Genomic DNA, 19,704 nt, shown 5'->3' with positions numbered 1-19,704 from the left:
TATATATATATAAAGTTTAAAATTACAATTGAAAGTAGGTAAAAACATATATATTATAATGAAGTGTTTTACGCTAGAATGATGATCAAACATTTATAAAGCAAGTAAGCAACGCCTGAACATCAAGTAGGAATGGCCATTGAAGAGTAAACTTGATCCTAAGATCTATGGACCGCAAGATTCAGCAATCACAACAGAATTAGTTGAACGAGAAATGAAAGGCTAAATTACCGTTGAGGTGGTAGCATATATAACTGATAAACACTATGACCATTTATATATTGATTTCTTTCTCACATAAATTTGTATACATGCTAGGCCATAAGTCAGAAAAAGTTGTTCATTATAGATTACCATGATCTATTTTTACCATATGTGAGTAAAGTAAGACAATTGAAGGCACAACTCTGTATGGGTCACAGACACTGCTCCTCCTAACCCCAGGTGGCACATTATGGCCCCTAGCCATTGAATTGACTCGGCCACCCATGGATGGGAAGCCACAATGGAAACAAGTTTTCACACCTTGTTGGGATTCTACAAGTGTATGGCTTTGGAGACTTGCCAAAGCTCATGTCCTTGCTCATGAGTCTAGTTATCACCAACAAGTTAGTCACTGGTATGTTCCACTTCTAAATTTTGTTTACCATTTGCTCATGAGAAATGCTATAAAAAAATATTTTTCCCTATTTCATTACTGTTTATATGGTCTATAAGGATTGAAGAATTCTTCGCTAAACCACTTTTATAATATATCAATCACAAAACCCCGTTTCCCGTTTCAATATATAATTATTTAATCTTCAATGGAGAGAATCATTTTCCCTAGATTTAGAACTTTGGCTCTCATTCTTCATATTATCATACCATCTATACTGAAAGGACAAATTATTTTGCAGGCTAAGAACTCATTGTGCTACAGAACCTTATATCATAGCCACAAATAGGCAATTCAGTAAGATGCACCCAATCTATAGACTGTTGCACCCACATTTCCGATACACTATTGATATCAATGCTCTTGCTCGAGAAACACTTATCAATGGAGAAGGGATCTTTGAGAAGTCATTCACCCATGGCAAATACTCCACGGAGCTTAGCTCCTTGGCCTATGACCAAGAGTGGCAGTTCAACCTACAGGCACTACCAGCTGACTTAATTAGTAGGTACTTTGATAACTAACCTTTCACAAACAAGCAACAACTTAAGTCATGATTTCTTATGATGTTGTCCATCTAAGGTTTATTGTGCAATAACTAAGTCCTAACACTACCAAATTGTCAACACATAACAATTCTTCTCTTTGATTGTTTAGCACTAGTATGAATTAATCATTTTCAACTCATTTTTGACTAAATTAAACACAAATTTTAAAATTTCACTTTTTCTAAATATAATTGTACTCTATCATTTTTTTTATTAAGTAATACGTATATACTCTCTCCTCCTCTCACATTAGGAGCAGATCCTATGATAGGACCCACATGTGGAGCCCACCTCTCATGTGAAAAGAGTGAGCATTGCTCTCGAATTATCTAATAATTTTCCTCTTTTCATTGCTTGAATGCAGGGGAATGGCTGTTGAAGATCCAGCAGCTCCACATGGCCTAAAGCTCACAATTGAGGACTACCCTTATGCCAATGATGGCTTCCTCCTTTGAGACTCTATGAAAGAGTGGGTGAGTGACTATGTCAATCACTATTACCCTAACCCAAGTCTCATAGAATCAGATCGAGAGCTCCAAGCATGGTGGACAGAGATTAGAATAGTAGGCCACGGTGACAAAAAGGATGAACCATGGTGGCCAGTCCTTAAAACGCCAAAAAACCTCATAGAGATCATCATAACAATAGTATGGGTGACATCAGGACACCATGCAGCAGTGCACTTTGGACAATACACTAACACAGGCTATTTCCCTAACTGGCCTACTATTGCTAGAACTAACATGCCCACTGAAGACCCTTCAAAAGAAGCTTGGAAAACCTTCTTGAAAAAACCTGAAGGTGCACTTCTACAATGCTTCCCTTCACAAATGCAAGCAACAAGAATGATGGCTGTTATGGACATACTATCAAGTCATTACCAGAGGAGGAGTATATAGGGGAGAAAATAGAGCCAACATGGGCTGAGAACCCGGTTATAAAGGCGGCTTTTGAACAGTTTAATGGGAGGTTGATGGAGCTTGAGGGGACTATTGATGAGAGGAATGCAAACCAAGATTTGAAGAACAGAAATGGAGCTGGGGTTGTGCCATGTGAGCTCTTGAAGCCATTCTCACCTCCTGGAGTGACTGGAAAGGGAGTTCCATGTAGCATTTCCGTTTGAAGTTGAAATATTGTATTGTCATAGATTACCTCAAATTCCAACACATTTCATATTGAAAATTATAAGAATAAGAGTGCCAAATAATTTTTTGTGTAACTACAATAATTTCACATATGTAGGTGAAAAACTAGAACTTTACATCATAGGTACATTGGTACCATTATAGAATTAAGGCTTTGCCCCAAGTGAGGTGCTTCTTTCAGCGCGATGTTTTCTTTCACACAAGAAGTCTAGTGAGTCATGACATATTTCACAACAAATTTTACGAGTGTAGATGCGACAACTTATTAATATTGAATAATAAAGTGTTGTCGGTGTTAAGCTTATATAGGAATAAAATTTTCAACTCAACAAATGTGAGATTTGTTGTGAAAAACAATGTACATTTACTTAATTATACAAAAACATATTTTTGGTTCCTATATTTAATATTTTAAGGCTATTTTCATTTTGGTGCTTATGTTTTTAAAACTTTCAATTTGATCCTAGAGTTTTTGAAAAACTTTGGAATCACTATCATTTTTTCATATCTCAAGGGAGTTTGGTGTAATTCTCCCTTAAATTTTTTTTAATGGAACATTACAATTTTCCGCCTTGTAAATTTATTATACTACAATTTAATTCACAAGCTTTAAATTGCTACATTTGACCCTTAAGGTTTGGACTAAAATGAAATCATTAGGCTTTCAACAGTGTTACAATACCAATAGGTAATACAGTGGTGAAGAGAACATGGGGGTGCTGAAGAAAATGGTGATTGTGACATTTATAGGCGATGGCAGTGGTGATTGTGAGTAGTGACTTTTGTAACCTTACAAGATAAATAAAGGGAGCCAAAGTGAAAAAAAATGACAGCTTGTATTGCAATGTCTCTATGTTCTTATATATGATCTTATCATACGAAATTTTTTATAAAACCCCCTTACATAAATTGCTTGTTGGCAGATGCAACTTCCAAAATAATTTGTAATTGCATAATTAATCATTGCAGTGAATACACATATAGTTTAGAGTTCATGCTAAGTTTCTTAAGGCTTCCCACATTATCCACAAAAAATAAACACAACAAATAATATGTAATCTGTTGCTCAAAAAAAAAAAAAGGTAATAAGCAACTAGGCAGTAAGCTGCTCAACACCTATAAAACCTGCCAACCACAACAAACAATATTTCCAGCAACAAATAAATCACAACAGATAATATACTTAGTAACATAGAGGCAGTTACTGCAAGTTTTTTGGGCAGTAACCCACAAGGCAGAAAGCTTGGTAGTTACACAATGTTCCAAGCAATATAATTAGTTACAACAATCAAATACCATAGGTATTTCAAAAAAATAGCTTTTCCAAAGCATTGAACGACTACTCTATAGTTTATAAGTCTATAACTAATAGAAAAGAAAACCTATGAACTAAGATTTCTTTTCTATAAGCATTGACAATTGAGTATTGTTACAAGTTAGAAAGCAATATGTCCAAAAAAGCGTCCAAAATATTCCCAAAATGCTGCCTTCATTACAAAATAAATTACCATCCTCCTACAATAGACAAAAAAATATTCAACAAACAATACATTAGTACCTAATATAAGACCAACTAGTAAGGAAACCAAGTTTATAACAGTAGGGGGCTAAAGGCAGAATCATACCAAGTCAGTGATTAATCATCAATGCTGATCAAGGGTCGCTTGCCTGAAGTGGAGCCCTTGCTTGAGCTAGTATTTGCTGTTTCAGTTGATGTTGGTTGTGGATTTAAAACTAGAAAAGAATAGGAAATAAACACAACAGATTTAATTTTGCTTGAATACATGAGACATTCAATAAAATTAATAGACTAAATTTCAGAATTTAAACATATTACCTAAGTCAAGTAACTCCTCCTCCAATGCCTCTACATCATCCTTTGACTAGCGATGAGAAATTGGAACTGTGGCTTGAAGCCAATTTTGTGAACATACAAGGTTTTGAACCATGAGAGGAGACAGTGAACTTCGAAATGGATCAACAATTCGACTTCCAGTGCTAAATGCTGACTCAGATGCAACAGTGTAAACTGGTACAGCCAACATATCCTTAGCAACTTTAGATAACACTTGGTACCTATTACAATTATCCCTCCACCACTCCAATATTTCAAAATTCACCTCATTTCTACCATCACAGTTTTCAGCCAAATACTTCTCAAGCTCATTACTACAACCTACAGATTGCTCAACTTGCAAAAAAGCGTTCATATTGCGAGTGAACCATCACATATGGATCACTAGCATCACTTTCCAATTCTGTCCTCTCACTCCCACTTTGTTCTTGCACATTTGGTGAATGAATAGAAGTGTAAAAATTATACAACTCATACAAAAGATCTTTCACCTTATCAACCATCACTTCTGCAACTACATTCCCATAAATTTCAGAAAATGAAAACTTCAAAAAGCTCAATTTTTTTCGTGGATCAAGAACCACAGCCACATACAAAAGAGGATTAATTTTCTCCCCTTCCTCCCAATACTTCTCAAATTTAGTTTGCATGTTTGTGGCTGTGCTTTTCAAGAGAGTGTTTTGGGATTTAACTAAATTGGAAATACTCTCCTGAATAACAAAGATCTCATCATAGAATGCATTTGAAGTAACATACAAGGAACCAGAAAATTTCTTCATTGCATTATAAAAAAGCCTTAAGAAAGTCACAAATGCCCTATAGTTTTGGAAATCAGTCATACACGGAGACCCCAAACCACCACTATCTTCCTTGGTCCTAAAGTACGACGAATAACCATCATCTTCAAAATCCATTCAAATGAACACTTTCTCAAATTTTTCAGCAGTTTCTAACATGATATAGGTTGAGTTCCACCTAGTAGGTACATCTAGACTAAGAAGACTCTTGGACTCCATACCTAACTGCTCCATAAAACTCCTAAAAGTTTGACTTCTATTGGGTGAGGACTTCACATACCTCACAGCTTCACGCACCTTAGCAACAGATGCATCTATCTCTTTCAAACCTTTGTCCACAATGAGATTTAGGATATGGGCACAACACCTCATGTGCATGTACTCATTTCATAAAACTGTCCCATTCCAATCCTTAGTCACCCTTTGTAAAAATTTAATTGTTCTTAAATTTGAGCTAGCATTATCCACTGTCAATGTAAATATCCCATCAATACCCCACTCACGCAATGACATCTCAATATTTCTACCTATAGTCTCCCCTTTGTGGTCTTCAACTTGACAAAAATTTATAATTCTCTTATGCAATTTCCAAGCATCATCAATAAAGTGACATGTGAGACACATATAATTTAGATTTTGAATAGAAGTCCATGTGTCCGTAGTGAGACACACCCTACAACCCTTCAAGGATTTCCTTAACTTCTCTCTCTCTCACTATTATAAATGCCAATCACATCTCTAGCCACAGTTTGACAAGATGAGATATCCTTTAATTGAAGCTTAGGTTGTAAGGTAGTTACATATTTCTTAAACCCATACCCCTCAACATACCTAAAAGGCAATTCATCAATTATAATAATTTCGGCCAATGCCTTTCTAGAAGCCTCAACATAAAAGGATGTTGACACAAGGTGGAATCTGTCTTCTCCATCCTTTTTGGGTTCAAAAGCTAATGTTTTATGCCATTTAACTAGATCATCTCTATTAGGGTTCTTGGGATGTATTGGCACATGGGCTAACAAATTACTAGTACCAGAAGTCTTATTATCAGCATTATACGATTTTTGACAATAATTACAAATAGCCTTAGTTTTACTAGTATCAACCTCACCTATCTTTACTTTTTCAAAGTGACCCCAAACAACAGACTTTTTCCTACCACTACAAGTACCACTAACAGGGGCTGTCATACTCACTTGGCATGGTGGAATTGGGGGCAACTCAGATGCAGCAACTACTTCAGATTGGGTAACAGCAGAAGCTTCAACTTGGGTGGGAATAGCACCATCATCTTCTGTAGCAGCTAGTGTTTGGACAGAGGGTTCATTAGTGGGGGTTTCCATGACCTAAAAAAAAAAGATACATATTAGCAAACTAGGGTAACAAGTATAATTCATAGCTCTAATAATAAATAATAACCACACAAACCAAAAAGAAAAACCAATATCTTGCAAGATCACAGATATAATCAGAAGAGATTATTAGAAAGAAAGATCACAGATCTCTTCTTAGCAAGATCACAAATCACTCAATGAAGTAAATTAATTAGGGACATGCAAGATCACAAATCTCTTCTTAGCAGTGACAAATTGCATGATTATACTAATCACATCATAACAATCTTCTCATATAAATGTGTTAAAAACAAAGCAACTTCTAGGTGTTGGAAATAAACTTAGGAACAGCCACATCATAACAATCTTCTCATATAATCAACTTCTAGGTGTTAAATGTGTTAAAAACAAAGCAAGGTAAACTAAAACTTCCATAAGATGCTATAACCAAAAATGTTAAATAAACCTTGTCTAAATTGAAAAGCTTAGAGTTGTTAAAAAATTTTGAAGTTGCATATTTTATGTTGTCAGTAGTAAGCAAAACTATCTTGTCTTTATTTGAAAATAATATTCCAACTGACCAAAGTTGTGACTGAGGATCAATATTATAAAATCAGTCTCTCAGATTCTTTTGCAACTTAACAGCCCTATGAACCACTTATCTTAAAAAGTACAATTATAGATTAGAGTCATTAGGTGGTATTAGAAATATGACTACAATCGATCACTCATGATTATTGATTAAATGTAAATACTTCATAAACTTATGGTTAAGGATTTACATTAGAGCATTAAATGTAAATACTTCAACAATCTTATATTTATCATTTAGAGGATTAAAAAAAAAAAAAAAAAAAACCCACACACACACAAGTTAGAGGATTTACATTCCAATGTTGCATGCATAACCGCTTGGATTGCATCTATCTTGTACACCCCAAAGGAAAATAAAATAATTCTAGTATTTATAATAACAAATTGATATTTTAATAGCAGACTTTACAACCAAAGTAAGTTGATTTGTTTTCCATTTTTTTATTTAGTTCAAGCTCCTAAGAAGATAGTATATAAAAGATGTACAACACTCTAAAAAGAGTATCATAAAATACTTAGATATGCAAACGCTTAAGCAATTGTACTAAAAATCACTACTTCATCCATGACTACCAAATACCCATTATAGGAGCTTATGCTAAGAATATCACCATAGGTTCTTTGTCAGTGACTATCAAATACCTATTAAAGGAGCACATGAATGGATTAAGTATTTCACCGTAAGTTTATTAACTTTTTATAGGGCTTTTAACCAAATAAAATTCTTTTTAAGTGATCATGACCCTTTTTGTAAAAAGAAACTTCAAATAATCACTGGAGTCACCTACATATTATTATTATTTTTTACTAAACACAAAGGAAAATAAAAACCATACCTTAAAGAAAACCAGGTTTCAAACTTGAGGCAGATAATGATACTTGGAGTCAGCTTTCAATCCTGTATAAAATTAAAACAAGATCAAAATTGATTAAAGAAAAAGAACAAAGAATTAAAGTACAATAGTTAGGGTTTCTAAGTTTTTTTTAGTTAGGGTTTCATAGTATGAATCTTTGGTTTATTTGATTTTAACATTTGATTTCCATAAAAATTGAAACCAACGAGACTAACAAAAGAGAAAGATGAGAAACAAAGAAAAATTACCGTACTGACTCAGTGAAGAGTACACAGTGGCTAGGTGAGGACTAAACACCGGCGGTAGCTATGAAGAGAGGAGTGGACAACGACGGTGGCACTAGGCTTTGGAGGCGGAGAGGGGAGTGGGTAACGACATTGGAGGAGGCTAGGGTTTGTACTTTGGATTTAGAGAAACGATTCAAAGTCTTTATACTTTATAGAGTGTGGGATTGTGAGAGTTTGAGAGAGCCAGGCAAAGAACTGAGAGTCTGAGACTGAAGAAGTGAAGACTGAATAGGTGAGGAAGAGTGAAAAGGGTAGGAGGCGTGAATGGGAAGCCATGAGTCCATGCCCTGAACTTTGTCTCTGAAGTGAAAACTGAAACATGAGAAAACCCATGAAAGGAAGTGAGAGATATCAGATCTTTCCTATTTAATTCTCACCGTTAGATTGGCTTTTCATCTTGGATTATAACCGTTGATTTAGAATGGGTTATTGTGCCACTGTTACCGGTCATGTCCTGCTCAGTTAATTAGTTTTGCTCTCATCAACACCATTAATTTTAAAATTTAATTTGAGATGAACGGCTGATATTAATGTTGGGAAGGTGTGTGCTTTGAGTCTCGGGCTGGCATTGCTGAATGGGGATGGGCTGTTCCTGGCATAGTTAAATCAATACAGTATATTTTTTATTTATAAATAATTCGGTCAGTTTGGGTTTTTCAGGTGAAATATTTTGAAACCCGAATCTGAACCGAATTATTCGGGTTTTTCATTTGTCAAACCGTGACCGACCGTAGAGTGAATTCGAAGCCTCTCGTGGACCTTTGGTTTGGGCGGGTTTGGTCGGGCAGGTCGGTTGATCCGGGTCACTAGATACCCCTAACCACCACCACTCCCAGAGAACCAAAAAAGATGCCTGATGGGATATATACTCAAGTAGATGCTCAGATGACTAACAAGTGTACAACCAAGATGATCCGAAAGGCACTATATAATGTAAAAGATTCCCCATAAGAAAGAAGGGGAAAAAGGGGGGAGGGGGAGAAGAAGAGAAACTGTAGGATAAAATATTGTTAGAGTTCAAAAACAATATTCTAATTTATAAATTATCTCCTTGGATGTCTATTCAATCAGGCTTTATGAGTGTTTTTATGTTTATTATTTTTGAATCCCATGCTAGCCGGTGTTTAATTCCTATTCAACTCAGCTCTTTCACCCACTATCTACAAATTCATTGTTTTGGGTTCATTGGGCTCAAACTCTAGATCTTTTGGGCTTGGGCTACAAATCTTAACCCTACATCTATAAAAGATGTTATACACACGTATATTTTTCCAATATATCATATACTCTTTTTAAATAAAAATTAAAAAAATTTCTTCTTGTATGTTGCATGATTTTTTTTTTTTTTTTGGTTAACATAGGAAAACATATCAACATTTACATCTTTTATTGATATTAAAACATCATCGCTCACCTTGTTTCTTTGTTACCTCACTCACCACACCCTAGCTGGTGTCACACATCTTTAGATTTGGCTTTATCAATAGTGCTCACCATTTTGGTGCAAAAACGAGCCAAATTTGGGCCAAACTCAAAGAGGATTCTCGACCTCCCTCCTTCGATCGGCAACCAACCCACAGCATGGTAAAATTGAGCGATTCAACAACGAATATGAATAGGATTCTTTGTCATTAATTTGACCTATTTTGGTTGGCGGCAAACTAGTGCTATTTGATCTATATAAAAAAAAATTGTTATTTTAGTGTTTATGAGAGGTTTAATGGGAATTTTATTATGAATAGTGTACAATATTTGTTTTTGGAAAATACATCCATTAAAAAGGAGTTAAATTTAAAGGAGTTTTGTAGCGACAATAAATAACTTGTTAATTTTCAATATTTCAAAGAGATTAATTATTTCTCGGTTTCAAAGTTTAGAGGGGAGTACCCTACAGTTACAAGGGGAAAGTGCCATTAACCCCTAAATCTTATAATGAAATTTTGATGTTTTATAAGAATTCATGAATGGTTAGGATTGAGTGCATGTGGAAAATAAGGAAACTATTGAGTTTTTTTTTTTTTTTTCCCTTTTCTTTTTGTCGTTCTAAACGTACGTGGTCGATGTTTTATTGGTGCAATCCTTGTGATATAGTTTTCAAGAAAATTATAAAATCTTCAAGTTGTTTGACATGTCTAAAAAGCTGCAAGTAGAAACAAAACAAAACAAAACTCCAATATTGGACCATTCATGTTGATTAGGTTTGTACGTTTTTAGACCCCTATAAAACTAGATTGTTTAACCTAATTAATTAGCTAAGTGATTACTTAGTCAAATCCATGATATATAATACAAAATACAAAAATCTTTTTGGTTTAAAAAAAAATTTATGACCAAAAATAAAAAGCACACATTATACTAAGTGAACAATACAAAGCTATGTATGATAGTGCTTAACTAAGCTATAGAGGGTACACAAACAAGAAATATCAATTTCTTAATTAACCCATGAATACATGTACAAACTAATACATACTCACACAAAATCAAAAATAGCTTAGTACTTATATAACACATACTATTCAAGTTTCTTCATAATGTCAAGCATGTTCTAAATCAAGAGAGAGATATCATAACTAATGTAATCCTCAAGAAAAATAAAACTAGACACAAAATAAAATATTTTTCTCTTTTTGAAAATTTTCAATGTTTTTGGATATTTTTTTTTAATAAAAAACAACCTAAAAAATAAAACAACCAAAAACAGAAACAAAACATGTTCACAAAAAAATGAAAGAATTAAATCAAGGACAAGTAAACAACACTTACCTTAGAGAATCTTTTTTCACCCATATAGCAAGAGTCTTAGGCTTTGTAAATGAAAATCCATGAAAAGCAGAGTGTATTTGAGGGATTACACCAATTTTCTAAGAAAGACTGAAATCCTGCAAATTCCTTTCACAAGCCAACAAGCTTAAATTTTTCAAAAGAATATAAAACAATTTATATGGACTTATGGCAGGAGAAATATCATTACATATCCTAAATTGAAATACAGAATTTTTAAATTTCAATTTATGACAATTAAGATGAATGTGACCAGAAACACCACAAAAGTGACAAACAAGAATAAATTTAGGAATATCAGTAATGCTAACAACAAATCTAGTCTCAGATTTTGGTTTTTGCCTCAACAAAGAACAATTTTGTCTAATATGACCAACAACACCACAAAGGTGACAAGAAGCACAAAAACAGATTTATTATGCTATCTAGCAATAGGTTTAGACATAAGTTTAGAAATTACACCGTTTACATCAGAACTTTTACCTTTGTCTAACCTAGTAAAATAAGCATTTTCTTTATTATTCCTCTCGAAAGCAGTGATATAAACTTTCTCAGTTTTAGGCTTTAGAGAAATAGAAACACTTCTCTTACCAACAACAGGCTTGGTACTAGTCAAATTTTCAATTTTAGCTTTAGATTCAACTAACTCTTGTTCCAAGCTTTTCATCTTCTCATCTTGAGGGGAAATTTGATTTCTCAAAAATTCATTCTTTTTATTAGATTCATCTAATGTAACAACCAATTCCTCTTTTTCAAGATTTTCCAATTTTAACTATTCCTGGAATTTCTTAGCAATTTTCATAGATTTCAATAATTCCTTACGGAGAGTTTCACAGGCATCAAAAAGATCAACAGAAACAATAGTGTCATTTTTATTCAAATCATCACAATTAAAAATAGTAAGACACTTAAAATTATCCATGATAACAGGGATCAAGAGTCAACTCTTAGATCAAAGGATCTAACACAAGAGCTAACCTACTCTTATGTCACTTGCACATTTTTAGACTCCTATAAAACTAGATTGTTTAACCTAATTAATTAGTCAAGTGATTACTTAGTCAAATTATCAGATCTAAGTTAATACAAATATATCATATTATTGTAAAGTGCGGAAAATAAATAACACAACGATATGATAACCCAGAAAAACTAAACCGGTAAAAACCTAGGGAGGTTTTAACCTAGCTATCTTCAAGGTAAAAAACAAATCCACTATGAAAGAATTAAAGTTTGTACAATAGAAGTTAGACCACTAACATTCTATTGCTATTTCGAGTAGAAAACTTATTACCACGACCCCATGATAGCTCCGAGTCCATGGACTACTTTTTTCCTTGATCTGCAGTAACCACAAGTTCTCCTACTTGTGATTCTTGATCTTCTTGAATGTTCTTTATGCAGCAACTGAAACAACCATCAAGTTCTTGATGTAAATCTTGATCTTGATAATTTAATGTGTGTGTATGAAGGTAAATACTTCTAGATCTCACAAAAGATTTAACACGCAACTCAACAAAGACTCTAGAGAACTTTTGGGTACAAAACCCTAGATCTACAAAAGATACACTCTTTTCTCTCTCTGAAAAGCCTTTTAAAAACGTACTTAATGTTTCCTCTATATAATAGAAGAAGTAGACTTGAAACCCTAATCCTTAATAGGCTTGAACTGCTGTTTGAGCTTAATTAAAATTCTGTAGATACGAATCTTGATCAGTCGAGTCTATTCTTCGATCGATCGAATTAAGCAGATTATGAAATCTTCTTCCTGTAGCTTGTATGTTCTTGAATCTTGACTTGAATCACCTTGAGCATTGTCTAATAATACCTATAGACTCTAAGATCTATATCTAGACAAGTTTGTGTTCACAATTACCAATTGTTCTAAACATTTAGAACCTAACAGGGTTGATTACCTATGAAGCACAGGTGTGTTTTCCATGCGGGTGTGGGTGCGGGACTCAGCAATTTTTGAAAAAGTAGGGTGCATGCGGGTGCGGCGATTAAAAAATTATTGAAAATATTTTTATTTATATTTTCTATATATTTTTACTATTAAAATATTCTTAAAAAAACACATTAGTATGCCTTGATTCACAAAACAAAGAAAGAAGAAGGCAAGAAACACAAAACAAAAAAAGAAAACACAAAAGAAGCAACAAATATTCAGAATAAAATTAAGGAATGATAGATTTAGGATGTTTGGACCTCATTTAAAACCAATTTCGGTTATTCTAGCATGATTCAAGGCTGATTTCGATCCGTTTCGGCCACCAGTCGATATGACCCGATTCATTCGATATGGCCCAATTCTGGCAAAATCAGCCCAGTTTGGTACGAATCAAAGTCGAGTCAGCGTGAATCCGTAAAAAAAATAAAAATAAAAATAAAACAACAACAACAACAACAACAACAACAACAACATCTTAGACACGGCATCAACGCGCGGGCAGTCGCATCGGACACCGCACCCTGCGTTGGGCCACATTGAACTTCGGTGCGGCACCCTCTCAGCCGCGTCCATGCTTCATAGTTGATTATTGATGTTGCGGAAGCCTGAAGAAGAGCACACACGATACTCTCTTGATGAAACAGAAACTAAATTGTTAATTTCTGGGTAGTAAACCTCGAATCCACGAGGGGTTTCCCTAAATCCACAAGGAGATAAAACTGGAATCCACTAGAAGAGAAAATTGACAAAATGTCTATGTTTATTGATAATAGTCTGTTTTGCCTTTGATGGCTACAAAACATATAAATACTGAGCAAAAATGTTTAAAACCCTAATTCGCACTAATTAAGCGATTAGGTGACAAAATTACTGAATTTTACCAAAAATGGCAAAATTGAGTTAAACGCAGAATCGTAAACTACTGACCTTAAGGGTCGTCCCAAAACAGATGGGACCTTATTCTGACTTTTAAACTAAAAGTTATTAAGGAAAAACAAATATTACTATAAATAGCAAAAACATTGTTTTCGGGGCCTTAACGAAGGAATTTGCCTAAAATTTGGTGACGTTCATGGCATGTCATGAATCTGGATCAGAACGCCGTTTCCCTTCAACCTGCCAAATTTCATGCAATTCCGACACTGTTACCTCTGATGGCCCCTACTGGCACCCCCCTTTGATCTTGCGTTGTGACTTCCTGTGCCCTTGCTGCTCCAAGAAGGCATGTGCTGTCTGTTCTACATCAGTCCCCCCCACTTGAAAAGAACTCGACCCCGAGTTCCCACTATCCGGTTCATCAGGAGGATGATAATCATATAAGTCAGCAACATTGAAGGTAGAAGAAATGCTCATATCTGGAGGAAGAGCAACCACATAAGCATTGTTGTTGATCTTCTTAGTAATCTGAAATGGCCCGTACTTCTTGTCCTTCAATTTGTTGTAGGTACCAACAGGAAATATCTCCCCTTCCTAAGATACACCAGCACTAAATCCCCAACATTGAAGATCTTCTCACACCTCTTCTTATCAGCAGCATCCTTGTACTTAGCATTTGTAGCTTCCAGTTTCTGCCTCACCTCCTCTTGCATGGCCTGAATACGGTCAGCCATATTCTCTGCTGCTTGACTCACTCCTGGAAGCTCAGGTAAAGGTACCAAGTCCAAAGCGTGTTTTGGGGGCACGCAGTAGACAATGGCAAATGGAGACTTACCAGTACTTCTATTGACTGGGCTATTATATGCAAACTCTGCTTGGGACAATGCAAGATCCCACTGCTTGGGTTTCTCACCTGAGATACACCAAATCAGATTCCCCAAAGTACGATTAACCACTTCTGTCTGGCCATCAGTCTGTGGATGACTAGTGCTGTTGTAATTCAAGGAAGTGTCAAAACGCTTCCACAAAGTTCGCCAGAAGTGACTAATGAACTTGGTATCCCTGTCAGAAGTGATGGACTTTGGCACTCCATGCAAACGCACAACTTCTTTAAAGATCAGATTGGCTACTCGAGTAGCATCTGAAGTCTTCTTACATGCTATGAAATGGGACATCTTGGAGTACCTGTCAACCACACCAAAAACAGAATCCATACCTCGCTGGGTTCGAGGAAGACCCAGTATAAAGTCCATAGACAGATCTTCCCATGGTGCTTGTGGAACTGGCAAAGGCATATATAAACTAGTATTCTGAGATTGTCCATTAGCAGTTTGGCAGATTGGACACTTCCTCACATGATTGCCAACATCCCTCTTGAGTTGTGGCCAATAATACCTCTTTTCCACCAGTGCTATAGTCTTATCTCTGCCCATATGTCCACCCAAATCTCCACCATGCAGTTCCCTAATAATCTACTCCCTCAATGAACTCTTAGGGATGCATAATTGGTTGCCCCGAAAAAGGAAACCATCCTGGATGTACATACTATTGATAGCAGTATGAGTTTGTTGACACTTACCCCAAATATCACCAAAATCCTTGTCATTCTCGTACAGCTCCTTGAGGCAATCAAACCCTACAACTTCAGTACGTAGGGTGGTCAACAACGATGCTCGCCTGCTGAGTGCATCAGCCACCTTATTGGTGACACCAGACTTGTGCTTCAGAGTGAAATGAAAGCGCTGTATATAAGCTACCCACCGAGCATGCATCCTGTTAATGCTAACTTGACTGTTGATGTGCTTTAATGCCTGATGATCCATGTATAATACAAACTCCCTCTGAATTAGGTAGTGCTCCCAATGCTTAAGAGTCCGTACTACAACAAAGAACTCCAGTTCATAGGCTGACCATTTACTTCGAGCTTCACAAACTTTCTCACTGAAGAATGCTACTGGTCTGTTGTCTTGTGAAAGAACAACGCCTATCCCGACCACAGATGCATCACACTCCACCTGAAACACCTTATCAAAGTTAGGCAATGCCAAAACCGGGGCTGTGCTCAACTTTTCCTTGATTAAGGCAAAGCTTTGTTCTGCCTCTTTTCCCCATGAGAACTTCCCTTTCTTCAGACACTCAGTGATAGGGGCTACTATGCTACTGAAATCTCGAACGAACCACGCTAATAGAAGGTTGCTAGCCCATGAAAGCTTCGCACATCACTCACTGTCATTGGGGTTGGCCACTCTCTGATTGCACGGACCTTATCCTCATCAACATGAATCCCATCCGCACTGACCACATACCCTAAGAACAACAACTTATCAGTCAAGAAGCTGCACTTTTTCAAGTTGATATACAACTCATTGGCCTGCAACACCGCTAATACTTCTCGCACATGATTGTAGTGGGCTGCTTCTGTCTTACTGTAAATCAAGATATCGTCAAAATAAACTGCCACAAACTTTCCAATAAATGGTTTCAATACCTGATTCATAAGTCTCATGAAAGTGCTGGGAGCATTAGACAATCCGAAAGGCATTACCATCCACTCATACAACCCCTCATTTGTCTTAAAAGCTGTCTTCCACTCATCTCCAGGTCGGATCCGAATCTGGTGATACCCACTCTTGAGATCCAGCTTAGTGTAACACTTGGACCCACTCAGCATATCAAACATGTCATCTAGTCCTGGAATAGGAAATCGGTACCTGACTGTGATCTTGTTGATGGCTCGACTATCCACACACATACGCCAGCTTCCATCCTTCTTTGGTGTTAACAATGCCGGTACTGCACATGGACTCACACTCTCCCTAATCTGCCCCTTGCTCAAAAGCTCATCCACCTGCCCCTGTAGAATCTGACCCTCTTGAGGATTCATCCTGTAATGTGGCAGATTTGGTAGACTAGCTCCAGGAGTTAAATTAATGCAATGCTGGATGTCACGCATAGGTGGTAAACCTGCAGGCAGCTCTTCTGGAAAAAGCTCTTCAAACTCCTTGATCAATGGCTGAATCGCCTCAGGTATCTCAGCAACTTTCTTTGGCTCACCATCTGTCACTACTACAGCATATACCTGTTTCAACTCCTTACAATCCTTGTCAAACTCATCTTCATTGTTCACTATAAGGAGTGCTGGCTTCCCCTCCACTTTAGAAGCTTTGGGTCTACTGCCTTCCTTAATAGGACCAAGGACAATTTTTTTGCCATTCTTAAAAAACACATACACATTATCCTTACACTTATGAGTAGCATCTATATCATACTGCCAAGGTCTACCCGGTATTAAATGACATGCATCCATTTCAACAACATCACAAACTACTTCATCTACATAATATTTACCCATAGAAAAAGTAACACGACATTGTTGAGTAACAAGAGTTTCCGTACTTTTCTTGATCCAACCTATCTTGTACAGGGAGGGATGCTTTTCTGTTTTCAATCCCAACTTGGTAACCAAACTTTTCGACGCAATGTTTTCTACACTGCCACTGTCTATGATCAAATCACAGACCCTTTTATTGATGGTGCATCGTGCTCGGAAGATCTCATTCCGCTAGTCACCAAATTCCACCCTTGGTGTGAGTAATAACCTCTGAATCACCAAAGACTGCCCTAATGGCACGCCTTCCTCATCCTCTTAGACCTCATTGGGATCATAGACATACGGATCTGCATCATTATACACCTCTTCACCCTCCTGTTCACCTTCTACCTCACCCTCTTCTGCCACTACCAGATTCACTGCAGCTCGCTTAGGGCAAGTACTAGATTGATGTCTTGGTTCTCCGCACCTGTAGCACTTATTCCCAGTTGGCCTAGCATAGGGGTTGGCATTCGCTATTGGCTGGGTTGCGGAACCTGCTACTACCACTGTGGATTGGTTGACACCACTATTCTCCCTAACCACGGGTTGTGACTGTGGTGTAAACATGGGTTGTTTACCTTTGTTGGCAATGGAACTAGAGGACTTTGAACTGCAGTTGGAAAACTTCGAACCTATCCTGAGATGTTGAAATTCTATTTTCTTGGATAAGGTTACAGCCTCATTCAAAGTATATAGGGTTTGTAAGGATACCTGATCTCGGATGGAAACTCGTAACCCGTGTACAAATCTGGATATCCGTTGATCTTCAGTTTCCTTCAAATCATTGCGATTCGCCAACCTGTCAAACTCCTCCATGTACTCATTAATTGTCCGAGTACCCTGCCTGCAATCCTGGTACTATCTGAACAACTCCTGCCGGTAATCGGGTGGTAAGAACTGATTTGCCATTAATATTTTCATCCTCCTCCATGACCGTATTGGAAGCTTTCGTTCACGAGTACGGTTTAATTGAACACGATCCCACCAGGCAGATGCTCCTCCCTTCAATTTGTAGGCCACCAAACACACCTGTTTGTCTTCTGCTGTACCCATATAGTCGAAAAACTTTTCAACCTCACTGACCAAATCCAGATACTCTTCAATGGAGACATTACCATTAAAAGATGGTAACTCTATTTTCATCCGATTGTCCCTCTGCTCCTGATAATCTCGACCATTATCCCTCGCGGGACCACGATGATTTCCAAGGACTCTCTCTGCATACTCCTCATCTTCACTGTCTTCTTCGTTATAGTCTTGTTGCCTATTCCGGTTTGGACCACGATAGGGAGGGCCACGCACTCGGTTATCACGTCGCTTTTCATCAACGCGATTAGGGTTTCAATTAAGCAAAGTGGCAAGTGCTGCTTGAATCTGGTCCAGAGTCTGTTGGGTTGAATCACGAAATTGTTGATTTTCATCACGAAAATCAAGGAACTCAGCCCTAGTGAGGACTGGGTTATTGACGTCGTCACCGCCGTCATTGTTATGGTGGTCACCGTCTCGCCGGTTAGCTATCAGACTAGGGTAAATCAAGGCTCTGATACCAACTGATGTTGCGGAAGCCTGAAGAAGAGCACACACGATGCTCTCTTGATGAAACAGAAACTAAATTGTTAGTTTCTGGATAGTAAACCTCGAATCCACGAGGGGTTTCCCTGAATCCACAAGGAGATAAAACTGGAATCCACCAGAAGAGAAAATTGACAAAATGTCTGTGTTTATTGATAATAGTCTGTTTTGCCTCTGACGGCTACAAAACATATAAATACTGAGCAAAAACGTTTAAAACCCTAATTCGCACTAATTAAGCGATTAGGTGACAAAATTACCGAATTTTACCAAAAATGGCAAAATTGAGTTAAACGCAGAATCGTAAACTACTGACCTTAAGGGTCGTCCCAAAACAGATGGGACCTTATTCTGACTTTTAAACTAAAAGTTATTAAGGAAAAACAAATATTACTATAAATAGCAAAAACATTGTTTTCGGGGCCTTAACGAAGGAATTTGCCTAAAATTTGGTGACGTTCATGGCATGTCATGAATCTAGATCAGAACGCTGTTTCCCTTCAACCTGCCAAATTTCATGCAATTCTGACACTGTTACCTCTGATGGCCCCTACTGGCACCCCCCTTTGATCTTGTGTTGTGACTTCTTGCGCCCTTGCTGCTCCAAGAAGGCAAGTGCTGTCTGTTCTACATCAATTACCCCTTACCATTTCTAGTTGCATCAATATAATACACGTACATAATTCATCGACCACCCAGAATTGTCAATTTCTTTCAACTTTAGAGAGTGTGCGTCTAAAATAGGCATCCAACACGTCTAAAATAGGCACACTAATATACATTGATCTTCACAGCTGCATGTGTTATTTCAGAAGACAAACACAACACGTTTTTTCTTTCTGTGTGATGGGCATAGGACAAACACATCACGTTAAGACAACGTATTCTATATTGATTCTTGCAATATAAATGTATATAAGTTGGTTATGAGTTATGACTCAAATGCATGCTTATCTTTTTAGATATCGTGAAGTACTTCCAATAATTGAAGTTGGTTACTGGTTATGATGGATAAGTAGATTTGACTTATTTAAAGGTTCATATTGCTAACCAAATGAAAGACCTAATAAAATTTT

The 19,704-nt window shown here is 36.8% G+C and overlaps 2 protein-coding genes across 2 annotated transcripts; one reads left to right on the top strand and one right to left on the bottom strand.

The window, feature by feature from the left end:
* Window positions 1–429: 429 nt before the first annotated feature.
* LOC136063591 (linoleate 13S-lipoxygenase 2-1, chloroplastic-like) lies at window positions 430–2,425 on the top strand. Its single transcript, XM_065764206.1, is given in 4 exon segments — window positions 430–619; window positions 900–1,166; window positions 1,571–2,082; window positions 2,085–2,425. Coding segments are annotated over 4 exon segments (1,155 nt in total). The 5' UTR covers window positions 430–488; the 3' UTR covers window positions 2,330–2,425.
* Window positions 2,426–4,234: 1,809 nt separating this feature from the next.
* On the bottom strand, window positions 4,235–5,120 carry LOC136063593 (zinc finger BED domain-containing protein RICESLEEPER 1-like). The gene is made up of 2 exons (XM_065764208.1): window positions 4,592–5,120; window positions 4,235–4,527 (listed from the first exon to the last, which is right to left on the bottom strand). Exons 1-2 carry the CDS (start codon window positions 5,118–5,120, stop codon window positions 4,235–4,237), a joined length of 822 nt encoding a protein of 273 aa, XP_065620280.1.
* Between the last annotated feature and the right edge of the window lie 14,584 nt (window positions 5,121–19,704).

The sequence above is a fragment of the Quercus suber genome, unplaced genomic scaffold, assembly GCF_002906115.3.
Source record: "Quercus suber isolate HL8 unplaced genomic scaffold, Cork oak 2.0 scaffold_545, whole genome shotgun sequence".
In the NCBI taxonomy this organism is placed as follows: Eukaryota; Viridiplantae; Streptophyta; class Magnoliopsida; order Fagales; family Fagaceae; genus Quercus; species Quercus suber.
The sequence above is the reverse complement of the archived record's forward strand: the minus strand, read 5'-3'. Positions and strand labels throughout refer to the sequence as shown.